Source organism: Pogoniulus pusillus, chromosome 30, assembly GCF_015220805.1.
Source record: "Pogoniulus pusillus isolate bPogPus1 chromosome 30, bPogPus1.pri, whole genome shotgun sequence".
Lineage (NCBI taxonomy): Eukaryota > Metazoa > Chordata > Aves > Piciformes > Lybiidae > Pogoniulus > Pogoniulus pusillus.
This window is the reverse complement of record NC_087293.1, coordinates 10,812,705-10,826,898: the sequence shown is the minus strand read 5'-3', so window position 1 is coordinate 10,826,898 and position 14,194 is coordinate 10,812,705. Positions and strand designations below refer to the sequence as shown.

The following is a 14,194-nucleotide window of genomic DNA, read 5'->3' as shown; positions in this document are numbered from 1 at the left end:
GTGGAGAAAGGCATCGTCTCCTCCTGCCACATCTGCCCTGCACACACACCTGCAGGCTTGTTCTGGTGACACACGATGAAGGGATCTCCTGCACCAGTTCCAACGTATTCGCTAAGGCACAGACCCCCGCCCGGGGGTGTGCAGTCCGGAGGAGGCTCAGGGCAGAGCTCATTGCTGTCTGCAACTACCGGCAGGGAGGCTGTAGCCAGGTGGGGTTGGGCTCTGCTGCCAGGCACTCAGCAACAGAACAAGGGGACACAGCCTCAAGCTGTGCCAGGAGAGGTCTAGGCTGGATGTTAGGAGGAATTTGTTGGCAGAGAGAGTGATTGGCATTGGAATGGGCTGCCCAGGGAGGTGGTGAGTTGCTGTGGCTGGAGGTGTTGAAGCCAAGCCTGGCTGGGGCACTTAGTGCCATGGCCTGGTTGACTGGCCAGGGCTGGGTTCTAGGTTGGACTGGATGAGCTTGCAGGTCTCTTCAAACTGATTGATTCCATGATTCTCTCCTCCTGCCATGCTTTGTCAGCTTCTCAGCTCAATTTGCTGGGGGCAGATGTCAGGCACAGAGCTCTCTTCAGTGTCAGGGCAGTGCAGAAAGTCAGCACAAACCTTTACAACTGCCAAAGGCAGCAGGTAAATGAACACACCAAAGTCCCTGCCTAGCTCACTGACACAAACTCTTCCAACAAGGCTGGGTTCACTTCACTAAGAATGTTTATTGTGAGGAGATACAAGGACAGCACTTGGGAGCAGCCAGGTGAGGTTTAAAAAAAGTAAGAAAAATAACAAACTTCTCCCTCAGACACTGACACTGAGAAGCTGCTCCTCGGTTACACAGCTCTCAGTTCACTGCTCACAGAAGGAGCCATGTGTAAAGCACAAGGAGGACCGAGCTGTTGAAGCTAACAAAAGGAATTCTTATAAAACTACACAAGTATCCAACTGAGATCTTTTGGGAGGGGGGGAAAAGCATATCCATCAGATACAGATGCAAGAGGAGCAGACCCATTTAATGCCTTAGTGCTCAATTGACTGTGTTTGGTATTTCAGAAAGGTAAAGCCAAGTAATATTGTTTCAAAAAGCTCCTTCAGGCACCTTCTAAAAGAAACCTTTCTTAAGGGGGAGTTACACCTGTCCCACCTAAGCTTTGTGTGTTAAGGAGAGGTTCCCTTGCTGTGTATCTCACCAAGCTGCAGAGGTGCTGCCAAACGCACAGAGAGAGGCTGCTGCTGTCCTCTAGGAGTTTTTCTGAGGAATCTTGATTGTCACCTAGAAAAACGAAGTGACAGTCACAAGTTATGTTCCTGGAGGCAGCGTTCAGCTGGATTCACTTGGAGGCCCAGAGGCAGCAGCATCCTGCAGAAGAGAGCCAGAACTGGAGGACAGGATGGCCATGAGCCAGCAGTGTGCTCTTGTGGCCAGGAAGCCCAGTGCCATTCCAGGGAGCATTTGAAGGGCTGTGGTTAGTAGGTCAAAGGAGGCTCTCCTTCCACTCTACTCTGCCCTGGTGAGGCCTCATCTGGAGCACTGTGTCCAGTTCTGGGCCCCCCAGCTCAAGAAGGGGAGGGAGCTGCTTAAGAGAGTCCAGCACAGAACCACACAGATGATTAACAAAATTGAACATCTTCCTTCTGAGGAGAGCCTGTGGCAGCTGGGGCTTGTTAGCTGGGACAGGAGACAACTAAGGAGGGACCTCATTCATGTTTATAAGTATGTAAGGGAGGATGGAGCCAGGCTCGGCTCAGTGATGCCCAGTGACAGGACGAGGGGCAATGGGTGGAAGTTGAGGCATAGGAGGTTCCATGTGAACCTGAGGAAGAGTTTTTTTTCCCTGTGAGGGTGACAGAGCACTGGAACAGACTGCCCAGGGAGGTTGTGGAGTTTCCCTCCCAGGAGATATTCAAGAACCATCTGGATGCATTCCAGTGTGATGTGCTCTAGGTGATCCTGCTCTGGCAGGGGGCAGGACCAGATGAGGTTTCAAGGCCCTTCCAGCCCCTGACATTCCATGATTCTATAGCATTTCCCAGGCAGCAGGCAGCTGCTGAGATCAGCTTGGAGACCTATCTGGAAGGCTCAAAGAGAGAGGCAGCTTCAAGGCTGGCTCACAACATCTCTCCAGAGGTGATGCTGCTGAGAGGTGGGAGCAGTCACATTTGTTCTCACCTGCAGCTCCTGTAACAAATCAGTCACAAGCTGGAGGCCCTCAACCGTTATGTGGTATTGTAACCCTGGGGCCACAGCCTAACCACCTCTGCCCCACTGCTCTGTCACTCTTTAGGCAACACAGCTGCAAGCAGCCAGTGTGACAGCCCTGCTGCCTTTTCTAGGGGAAGTTGCTTGTCTTGTGGTGACAGGATTGCCCAACGCCAGGAACCTTGGCCTTGCACACGGAGCAAAGGGCGTTAGAAGCTCAGGAGAGCAGCATTAAGCATTGCTGGTCACTGCTTGGCTTCCCCTTCGTGAGTGATGAGTGCCCAGTGTTCATCTGCCAACTCACAGAGTCATGGAATCACAGAACCTTAGAGGCTGGAAGGGACTTCCAGAGATCATCCAGTCCAACCTCCCTGCCAAGCAGGATCCCCTAGGGTAGTTTGCACAAGAATGCATCCAGGCAGGTTTTGAAAGTCTCCAGAGATGGAGACTCCACAACCTCTCTGGGCAGCCTGCTCCAGGGCTCTGTCACCCTCACCATAAAGAAGTTTCTCATGTTGAGGTGAAACCTTCTATGTTCCAACTTGTAGCTCCTTGTTTTATTGCTGCAGACCACCAAAAAGAGATTGGCCCCAGGCACTTGACACCCACCCCTCAGATATTTATAGACATTGATCAGATCTCCTTTCAGTCTTCCCTTCTCCAGATTAAGCAGCCACAGGGCTCTCAGTCTCTCTTTGTAGGGCTGATGCTCAAAGTCCCTCAATCATCCTCACGACTCTCCACTGGACTCTTTCCAGCAGGTCCCTATCTCTCTTGAACTGGGGAGCCCAAAACTGGACACAGTATTCCAGCTATGGTCTCACCAGGGCAGAGTTGAGGGGGAGAAGAACCTCCTACCAGCAGAAGCTCCTCCCCATCATCCACATTCCTCCAGCAGATGCTCTTCCTGTTCTCCCCAACAGAAACCCAGAGGGGACCATACACTTGTGTTCACTGCAGTGAGAAACAGCCACACAGAGCCAAGTGGTGCAAGCCACCTGTTGAGCTACATATCCTTGTCTCTTCAGCACTTTAAACCAGGACTGCCTCTCTGTTTTAAACACAGTTAGATGGAGTTGTGCTTGTGGTCACCTGCACCTCAGTACGTCAAGGGGGCCTACAGAAAGGCTGGGGAGGGACTGTCTAGAAGGGCTTGATGAGGAGCAATGGCTTGAAACTGAAGCAGAGTAGATTTGGGTTGGACGTAGGAGGAAGTGCTGTGCAATGAGGAACAGGTTGCCCAGAGATGTGGTTGAGGCCCCAGCCCTGAAGACATTCAGGTTCAAACTTGATGGGGCCCTGAGCAACCTGCTCTAGTTGAAGATGTCCATGCTGACTGCAGAGAGGTTGGACAAGATGACCTTTGAGGGTCCTTTCCAACCAGATGCATTCTGTGACTCTGTGAAAAGCACAGCTCCAATGGTGTGTGAAACATCAGAAAGAAGACTGCACCTCTCAGACCAGCCTACAGCAACAGGCACAAATATGATGTGGAGCTATGGCAGAGGGTTGGGAAGTCCTTAAATACAGGGATACTTACATTTTTCACCTCTACATATGCTTCCAGACCATATTCCCCCAGCTCTCGGCCATTCCCAGAAGCCTTGTAGCCACCGAATGGAGCTTGTGCACCAAACACATCATAGCAGTTTATCCTGAAACAGAAACAAGAGCTAAGTGCCTGCGGATCCAGAACTGCTGAATGGATGAGCAGCACACGGGACATCAGGGCTGTTTACAGCAGAGGGAGAGCTGACTTTCCAAGCTGGATTTCTGGTTTTGTCAGTCCTCTCAGCCAACAGAATCAATCAACACTGAAATCTTATTCCCACCAACCACAAAATCAATTCACCTCTCTCATTATCACAGGATCGAGCATGCAGGTTGCCACTCTCGCCTCCTTCAGAGGACAGCTGTCTAAAGCACCTGCTTATACACTCAGTACCAGGAAAACAAACTGGATCACCACAATCTTGTGCTGGAACAGCAAAGGGGTGCTGAAGTACTGACTCTGGCATAGCCTCAGCACACCGAGAACATCCACCGCAGCAGCCAGGACATCGCAGACGTGCTCGGGGAACTAATCGCTGCTGCCACTCGGAGCCCTGCAGCCCTTGCTGTCACTGCCAGCTGCAGCACTGGCTTTCTTTTTCCTCATCCCATTCATTAATCCACACTGGGAGTGTGGAATCTTAATACACCTCAATTTTGCCCACAGTAACTGTTACACCTGAAGCTCTGAGATTACAGCAAGTGAAGTGCATGCAAAATTGTATCCAATGTAGGCACAGGCTATCGGAGAGTAAAGGTAACAAGAAATGGCAGCACAGAAGAAAGCTTCCAGCAGTTTGGAGAGAAGGAAGTGTGGAGGCTCACCAAACTGTTCCAGCTCTCAGGCTCTGTGACACGTAGTTGGCTTTGTCAAGATCCTTTGTGAAGACAGCTGCTGCTAGGCCATACTTGGAGTCATTTGCCCTCTCGATGACTTCCTCGATTGTTTTGAATTTCAGGATCTGCATGACTGGCCCAAAGATCTGCAAGATCCAAAACAAAAGCAGGGGGAAATCCATAAACTGATCACAGGGCAGGCTGTAGTTGATGATGGAGTTTTGGATGTACAGTGGAAGTCACAGAGAACATCAGAGTACCACTTCTCATATTAGGAAGTGCTCAAGATGTAATCTGGAGGGAAGTTCTAAGAGGTAACTTCCTAAGAAGTGCTGAGTTTCACAGTTCATGAACGTTCACAGCTTGCAGACCTGTGGGTTTTTTCCTCTCAGTTTGGGCAAAAGGATGAAGAAGTGAGAAGCTGACAGACAGGAGGTGCTGCAGGTCTCCTCTCACCTCCTCTCTGGCGATCGTCATGTTGTCCTGCACGTCACCAAAGACGGTTGGCTGGATGAAATAGCCTCTGTCTGCAGCAGGGTTGCCACCACACAGCAGTTTGGCTCCTTCACGTTTCCCAGTGCTTATGTAACCAAGGATCTTCTTAAACTGCTCTTCATCAACCTGAGAGCCACGAGGACAGACAGATCAGCTTCACCTTCACTGGAGGCAAAACAGGATTGGACTCCAACCTGCTGTGCACATGTCTGTGCTCTGGCAGTTCCTCATTTTAACAAGCTGCCAAGCCAGCCACAAAGGGAGATGGCCACTTCCAACTGCCAGCATCAAGTGGAGGGTTTGGAACCATCAGAACCTTGCCCTTCTGCACAGTGAGGAGGTAACAGGCACAGTTCAAAGGAGATTAATGAAGAGACTCAAGGATACCTTTCATGTGAGTTAACTGATACACAATATGACTCAATCACAGAATCATTTAGGTTGGAAAGAAGGACACCTTTTAAGGCTATCATTAGTGCAGCACTGCCAAATCCACCCACTTGAGATTGGGATTATTTCATGAGATAATAGTTCAGGACATTTCCTAAGGTTCTTACCTGAGGCCCCTGTTCAGTTTTAAAGTCAAATGGGTTTCCAACCACCCTGGACTTGGCCTTCTCAACACTCCTCTCCACAAACTCATGGTAGATGTCTTCCTGGACATAGGTTCGGGATCCAGCACAGCAGCACTGTCCTTGGTTGAAGAAGAGGGCAAAATGGGCTTGATCCACAGCCCAGTCCACTGTGATTGGAGAGAGAAAACAAATAAGCACACAAACCCAACCAGAGTCAGTAGGTGACTTCTTTAGAACAACTGTCATGGAGTCAGCTGGAGAAGCAGTGGTACAAAGTCTCTTCAGCTGGCTTTACCATGATTTGGCAGGGCAGAGGTTCCACACAGACTCAGGTATCCCATACTAGCCAAAAAAAAAACAACCCTAATCCAAGTCAGGCTGCAATTCTCCTTTGAAATGACCAGGTATTAAGGACAAGTTGGTTTAGATCTAGAAAAGTTCTCCTCCTTACTGCCATATAGAATCAAAGATTCATAGAAGCATTTTGGTTGGAAAGGATATTTAAGATCACTGATCCAACCATTCTCTAACTCTGCCAAGACTGGTGCTAAACCATGTCCCTCAACACCACTTCTCTGTGGCTTTTATACACCTCCAGGGATGGTGACTCAACCACCTTCCCGGAGAGCCTTTTCCAGTGTTTGAGAATCCTTTCAGTGAAGAAGTTTCTTCTAATAGCCAACCTAAACCTCCCTTAGCGCAACTTAAGGCCATTTCCTCTTGTCCTCTCCTTCTCACTTGTTCCTTGGGAGAAAAGAGCAACCCCCACCTGGCTCCAAGCTCCTTTCAGGTAGTTGTAGAGAGCAATGAGGTCTCCCCTCAGCCTTCTTTCCTTTTCTCTAGCCTAAACAATCCCAGTTAAAAGCATCTGTGTTGGCCCTCTGAGACCAAAAAACAGTCTGTATGTAGGAGATGAAGGAACCAGAACTTCCTAAGAGCAGAAAAGAGTGGCACGTACAAAAGAGAAAGAAAACAAAAGTGGATCTAAGGCTGAAGTAAGATACTGAAACAATTCTTGTTTGTTGATAACTGAACCTCTTCACAGCCCTGGGAAAGAAGTGGGAGTGCAGAAGCTCTGATACACAAACACAGCAGCTACAGTGGGAGGCACAGAGACTGCTCTGGGTGAGAGCAACCAGGTGGTGCCAGAGCTGGAGGCTCCCACACCACCAGAGACATTTCCCTCCCCCTCCAGCTTTGCCTGCAGAGACCCAACACAGAAGGTAATCAAACATTCTGCCAGCAGCTGCTTACTGTCTGCATCAGACATGATGATATTTGGACTCTTTCCTCCAAGCTCCAGTGTCACCCTCTTCAGGTTACTCTCTGCTGCAGCCTTCTGGATCAGATGCCCAACCTGCACCACGGGAAGAACAGGAAGATTAGGATTTGGCTCCTACCTCCAGCAACACCTGGGAGGGCACCTGGGTTTAGACCTTCTGTCAGCAGTTCAATAATAATCCCTTCATTGTGAGGGCTTTCAGGAAACAGCTGAAGCCTGCCCAGTTTCACCTCTAGTAAGAAGCAGCTCAAGGGAAACAACAGAAAATATTCTAAAGGAGGCACTAAAAAGAGTCTTACGTAAAGCAAAAAGAAATGTCACACCCTACAGTCAGCTGTATTAAAAAGAAGTGGGCAGGCCAAGGCACCAAGAGGAGTATCACAGCAATGAGATCTTCTCCAGACCCCAAGGGTTAAAGGTTAAGGTGCCCTCCTCACCTCCGTGGAGCCGGTGAAAGCCACTTTATCAATGTCCATGTGGGAGGAGATGGCAGCGCCTGCAGTGGGCCCGTAGCCAGGGATGATGTTCACCACGCCTGGTGGGAACCCAGCCTGTTGGGTCACAGCAGGAGAAAGCAACATTAGTCCTTTTCCAAAGCAAGGACTGCACCTACCCACATCTGTTAGTAACACTGCAGGAGCCTCCCACGAAGAACAGAGCCTTTGCTGCTGCAATTTCACTTCCCAGGTCTTTAGTCTGAGTGTGCAGCTACAAACAACCAGGGCAATTCTCCCCACACCCTAAGCACAGTTTGGAGCTCTGTTACTTTTCTAATCACCCTGAACCTTGCTATTTGACTGAACCCCCAAGAGTCCTTCCCCAGTCAAGGTTTATATCCTCTGCATACACATTTATAAGGACAAGGAGGCTTTTTTTTGGCTAAATCAAATGTTGAAATAGCCAAGACAATGCAGCCTTTCTTCAGAGCAGACAGCCCCTCTCTGTTCCCATCATGTGCCCTCCAATGCTCCCCAGTGTGGCTACATCATCCCCCCCACCAGTGAGGCAGTGGATAGAAACCCAGCTTCTGGCTCACCTCTTTGATCAGATTAGCCACATAGAGAGCACTCAGAGGGGTTTGCTCTGCCACTTTCATCACAACCACATTCCCAGTAGCCAGGGCAGGTCCCAGTTTCCATGCTTGCATCAACAGGGGGAAGTTCCACTGAAAAACAGGGAGGTTATTTACTGGAGTGAACCTGAAAGCTTTCAATTAATCAGTAAGCAACCAGTAAGCCTCAAATCAGCTGCAGCACCCATGGGAGCAGTCATTGATCCTTCTCTAGGATCACATCCAAAGAGCTGAGTTTTACACACCAGCTCTCTGTTTCCTCATCACACAGACGTCTGGGTTTAGTGCTAGGCAGTTGTTTAAAGGTAATTGTGGTTCAGAGCCAGGTAACTCCTACAATGAGGTTCAAATTCTGCAAAGTAAATGTTACTCAGAGCCCACACATTGGCAGGTAGTTCTCCACTGCCAGAGCAAAAAACATCCCTCCCAGATGGGGCACAGCTACCTTTCCTCACCGCTGCACGAAGCAGTGATTAGCAACACAAAGCTTGCAGTTTAGGACAACACTTCATGATAACACTGAATGCTTGCAGTCAGAGTCACTGAGGTTGGGAAAGACCTTTAAGATCATCCAGTCCAACCCTTAACCCAGCACTGCCAGGTCACCACTAAACCATGTCCCTCAGCACCATGTCTCCAAGGCTTTGAAACCCCTCCAGGGATGGGGACAACACCACTGCCCTGGGCAGCCTGTTCCAATGCCTTCCAATGACCACTCTCACAGTGAAGACATTTTTCCTGAATGTCCAACCTGAACCTCCTCTGGTGAAACTTGAGGCCACTTCCTCCCATTCGTACTTTGGGAGAAAAGACCAACCCCCACCTGGCTCCAGCCTCCTTTCAGTGACCTGTAGAGAGCAATGAGGTCTCCCCTCAGCCTCCTTTTCTCCAGGATGAACACCCCTAGTTCCCTCAGCTGCTCCTCACCAGTCCTATTCTCCAGACCCTTCACCATCTTCATTGACCCTTCTCTGGACCTGCTCCAGCCCCTGAATGTTCTTCTGGATGTGAGGAGCCCAAAATTGAACCCAAGATTCAAGGTGTGGCCTCACCAGTGCAAAGTACAGTGGGAGAATCCCTGCTCTGGTCCTGCCTGGTGAGACTACTGTTAGGTTTTACTCACTGGAATTATCTGTCCACAAACTCCCACTGGCTCATGTCTTGTGTAACAGAAGAAGTCTCCGTCTAAGGGGATGGTTTTGCCATGGAATTTATCTGACCAGCCTGCAAAATATCTGCCAACAAGAAAGTTTTGTCAGTGGATTTAAAATAACAACAGAAAATAAGAGAGACTTAGAATCAGTCAGGGTTGGAAGGGACCACAAGGATCATCTAGTTCCAACCCCCCTGCCATCGGCAGCCTCATCCAGCCTGGCCTTAAACACCGCTAAGGATGGGGCTTCAACCACCTCTCTGGGCAATCTGTTCCAGGGTCTCACCACCCTCATGGTGAAGAGCTTCTTCCTAGCATCCAGTCTGAATCTACTAATTTCTAGCCCATGTCTTTCATGCTGATTGTACCCAATCACCTCTTCACTGTTCTCCTGTCTCAGTAGTACCTCCAGGAGGATCTGCTCCATGATCTTACCAGACACAGAGGTGAGACTGACTGACCTGTAGTTCCCTGGCTCCCCCTTCCTACCCTTTCTGAAAATGGGAGTTCTGTTTCCCCTTTTCCAGTCAGTGGGGACTTCAGGAGGCTGCCACGACTTTTGCAATAGAATAGAGAGGAGTTCAGCAACCTCATCCACCAGTTCTCTCAGCACCCATGGGTGTATCCCATCAGGTCCCATGGACTTGAACACTTCCTCCAGCTGCTTGCTTTCCTCCCTTCTTTGGTCACTTCACAGCACACACAAACCAATACAAGTATTATTTTAAGGGCAGTAAATACAGACTGTTGTCCCTCCCCTCTTTATCTAACATAAATTCTCTCATTCCTTTGCTGTAACCCAATCACCTCCATTACAGTGAGTGCTGTATACAGCAAGAGAGAATCATATACGTGACAAAACTCCGTTGGGGAGTCACAAGAATTTCAGCCTCTTTGTTAGCAAAGGGAGGAAAATGATGAAGCCAACAAGTCAGACCCAGCCCTGTCACCCACACTGCTTGAATCAGCAGCATCTGGTCTCTGCAGGAGCAGAGGTTCAGCTGCTCCAGACCAGCTGAGCACAAGTGTGGAACACAAGGAGTTACTGAGCTGCTCCTGTAGCCTTCACACCTACCTGAGACACTTGATCACCATGTCTAAATCCACCAGGTAGGCGATGGAGTAAGGTTTGCCATTATCCAGAGTCTCCAGGGCCTATGAAACACAAAGACACTGCCTGAAGAGTGTGGAGAGGAGAACCAGGCTTAGAGATTTAGATCAGACTCTCAGTTCGGAACAGTTCTGAGTGTTGGCCTTTTTGCTTTCAGCTTCCCCAAACCACTGCCCTACCCTCTGGAGCTCTCTCTCACAGCATTAGCTGTGGCTGAAGTCCCCACCACACCCACTAGGCACAAACCAGCTGTCCCTGCCTCTCTCCCCGCAGTCAGGGGCCCCAGCAGAGAGCCCAGCATGGTACACACCGCCAGGTAAGCCCGGTCCCTCTCGATCAGGTCAGCCAGACGATTCAGCAGCTTCCCTCGATGAGAAGCATCCATCCTCCTCCAAGGAGAGCCCAGCTGGAAAGCTTCCTTGGCTGCCTTAACGGCCTTGTCCACATCTGCCTGCAGAGAAGCACAGGCAAGAGGGTGAGGAAGGAGTAACCAATTCCCCCTAACACAGCTGGAACTCTCCCTGATCTCAGAAAGAGAGCAACCTCCAGGCAGACGGCACCTTGCTAAAGACAAGAATTTGCAGCCTTGACAGCTGTCTCCTACAAATCCCAGAACTGTGGCCCCCAGGCCTGTTGCCCCCACAAGCATCAACCTGGGCAGTCCTAGGGCTGCACCTGTGGGGAAGAGGGAGCAGAAGTGGTGGAGAAACAGATGGTTGCAAGACCATGCAGCCCCCACCTCCACTTACACTCTCTGTTATCTCAGCTACGTGGAGCACAAATATTGTTAGGTTATTTCCACAATCTCCTCTGCCAGGTTCATATTTGCAGCCTAGAACGAGCCACAGGAAAAGCTCTAGTGGTGTGGTTTTGACACTCTTTCAGGACTTGATTTCACCAGCACAGTCTAAAGGAGTATTTTTCCCCTGATCAGGCATTTTAAAACCATCATTTCATCCCGTCAGGGCATTGGCTGGCTGGTTTCTGGCTGGTTCTGTGTTCTGGCTTGCCATAACAGTCTCGCCAGGACAAGCCAGTCTGCCACGGACATGCAAACAACAAAGGGTTTCCCTCCCTCCCTCACCCCTCCCTTGGGCAACAAAAACAGCCTTCCAGACTGTAAGAAGAACCCAAAATTGCTGGGAAACACCAGAACAGCTCTGCCACAAACTCCTAGGAGGGCCTTGCATAAAGCAGGGGATGATTACAGGACTCTGTTCCTCATAGTTCCTTTCTCTTCTTGTCTTTTTAGATGTTCTAGGGCTTGGGACAGTTTTGCACTGCAGAAAGGGGTTTGTTCAGGGGAATCCTGACCTTTTGTCTTCCCTGCTACCCTAACTCTCCATCACACGACCAGCACAGCATCCACAGGACCACAAAGCTGTCTGCCTTCATCCCTGCCTGCCTCAGTAAACCCCACCCATGACTGCTCCCCATTCCTCCCTGCCCTTTCCAGTCCCAGCTTGCCAGTGGTAAGAGGCAAAGCCAGAGGGTTTATGTTGCAAGCAGTAGTCAAGGAAGAACATGAGCAGCTCTTGACATGGTGTTTGTATAGGTCAGACACTACTGCAAACATGGCACTTGGCAGAGATGCTGTTGTGAGGGGTGAGTTAGTGTCCTCCTCTGCAAGCCCTGTGCACCTGTTCACATGGAAAACAAACTCTTCTCAAGAGAAAGTTTACCTTATCTCCCTCAGCAACCTGGCAGATAACTTCTCCTGTGGCTGGGTTGACAGTTGGGAAAGTTTTCTTACTGACTGCATCGTGCCACTCGTTGTTTATGAAGATCTGGAAGGAAAACAGCAAAGCTGGGTTAAAACCTAGAGCCAGGCTTAGGGGAAACCTGCAGGAGCTTTATTTGGGTGATGGCTTCTTAGCAGGCTGCTTAATTAAGAAGGATTCCTGGAGCAGGTTCAGAGAAGGGCAACGAAGCTGGTGAAGGGTCTAGAGTGCAAGTCTGGTGAGGAGCAGCTTAGAGAACTGGGGTTGTCAGCTTGGAGAGAAAAGGAGGCTGAGAGGAGACCTTCTGGCTCTCTACAAAGTCTCTGAAAGGAGGCTGGAGTCAGGTGGGGTTGGTCTCCTCTTCCAAGGAATGATCAACAGGACAAGAGGAAATGGCCTCAAGTCATGCCAGAAGAGGTTTAGGTTGGATACTAGAAGAAACTTCCTCAGTGAAAGGGTTCTCGAACACTGCAACAGGCTCCCCAGGAAGGTAGTGAACCCACATCCCTGGAGGGGTTTCAAAGACTTGAAGATGTGGTGCTGAGAGACATGGTTTAGCACCAGACTTGGTCAAGTTGGAGAGTGGTTGGACTCAATGATCTTAAAAGCCTTTTCCAAGCAAAATGATTCTATGATTCGCTAAGGCTCCAAACGTGCACTCATCTAAAGAAGATATTTTAGCCTAAGAGAACACAAGAGACACAGCCTCAAGTTTATACAAAAGATATACAAAGTCTTGGCAAAAGCACATCACTTGGGAGCAGTTCCCAGCTCAGAAGCTCCCTGCAAGACCTGGAAGTTCCAGGCTGCACCTTCGCAGGGACACCAGGAGCCTGAGAGACTGAAGAGTGAGAAATGCTCCAGGCATGGATGATACAGCACTAAAGCTTTGGAAGCACTCCCCTGACTGACCCGTTTTGGGCACCCTGTGGGTCCAGAACAGAACCAGGAGCCAACAGCAGCTCTTCACCAGCTCCTTCTTCCTCAGTAAGGGTGGATTTTGTTTTTCCTCAGGTCCGTGGCAAGAAAGAGTCAGTGCAAAGATCACACTGCTCACCAAGCCCTTGCCCAACACTCAGCCAACCACCACCCTTGCCACAGCCACGGGAAGGAGTGGCTGAGTGGTTCGGGCGAGGAAAGCTCTCCCTCCACCAGCACCCTGCATGGACGGTCAGTCGGTGTCCTCCGCAAGGAGCTGAAGGTCTGTTCTTCACAGACAACCAGCACCGAGCCAGGCACCTTCCCTTCGCGCAGTTTGCTCTTGGGTTGCTGGAGCCCAGACCACCCCGGGCATCGGAATGCAGGTCCCACCCACACCTGGTGCCTCATACCCGCTGCTGCACCCAGAGCTGCTTTTTTCCCCCCAAGATCTTCTGCAAAACAAGACTTCGGGCCCACGTTTCTTGCTGCTCCCCCTGGGCTGCCCCCAGCCCCGCACTGGGCTCGCAGCGCTGAGCCCCGCGGGCGGCAGCGGAGCTCCGCAGTCCCCGTCCCAGCCTCGCTCGCTCCCGGGAAGCCGCCGCTGCCTCCAGCCAGGGCTACCCGCGGGCAGCAGCCGGCTTCTGGCTGCGGCTCTTACCTTGTTATAGGCGATGTCGGGGCGCGAGTTGGGCGCCGGGATGGGGGAGGCGGCGGCGGCCGAGAAGGGGGCACCGAGCCGGGCTGGGCCGCGGCAGAGCCGGGAACCGAGCAACGCCGCCCGCAACATGCTGCGCTGCGCTGGGCCGGGCCGGGCCGGGCGGCGGGGACGGCTCCGTTCCGCGGGGACGGCCCCGCTCAGCCCCCGGGGCGGCGCCGTTCCGCCCCTGCCCGGCCTGGCGAGGCGAGGCGAGGCGCGGCGCCGTGTGGCTGGGCCCGTTTCTGGCCACGCTGCCATGGGCCGAGCTGAGACGGGTCGGTACTACCCGGTTCTGTGGGTCTTGTTCGCATCTATGACCAGCCTCGGTCACAGAACCACAGAGTGGTTTTGGTTGGAAGAGACCTTTAGAGCATCAGGTCCAAGCCGGCACTGCCAGGTCACCACTAACCCGTGTCCCACAGCCTAGGTCAAGCCTTGTCAAGCCTTCTGGGGAAGAAATTGCTCCTCGCGTCCAACCTAAACCTCCCCTGGGGCAACTGGAGGCTGCTTCCTCTTGTCCTACACTTTGTTCCTTGAGGGAAGAGACCAAACCCCACCTGGGTCAACCTCCTTTCAGGGACTTTG

The 14,194-nt window shown here is 51.1% G+C and overlaps 1 protein-coding gene across 1 annotated transcript; it reads right to left on the bottom strand.

The window, feature by feature from the left end:
* Positions 1 to 693: 693 nt before the first annotated feature.
* ALDH2 (aldehyde dehydrogenase 2 family member) lies at positions 694 to 13,738 on the bottom strand. The gene is made up of 13 exons (XM_064168752.1): positions 13,571 to 13,738; positions 11,953 to 12,057; positions 10,581 to 10,721; positions 10,235 to 10,314; positions 9,130 to 9,241; positions 7,971 to 8,099; positions 7,372 to 7,485; positions 6,907 to 7,009; positions 5,635 to 5,819; positions 5,039 to 5,203; positions 4,571 to 4,728; positions 3,735 to 3,849; positions 694 to 1,267 (listed from the first exon to the last, which is right to left on the bottom strand). Exons 1-13 carry the CDS (start codon positions 13,697 to 13,699, stop codon positions 1,235 to 1,237), a joined length of 1,569 nt encoding a protein of 522 aa, XP_064024822.1. The 5' UTR covers positions 13,700 to 13,738; the 3' UTR covers positions 694 to 1,234.
* Between the last annotated feature and the right edge of the window lie 456 nt (positions 13,739 to 14,194).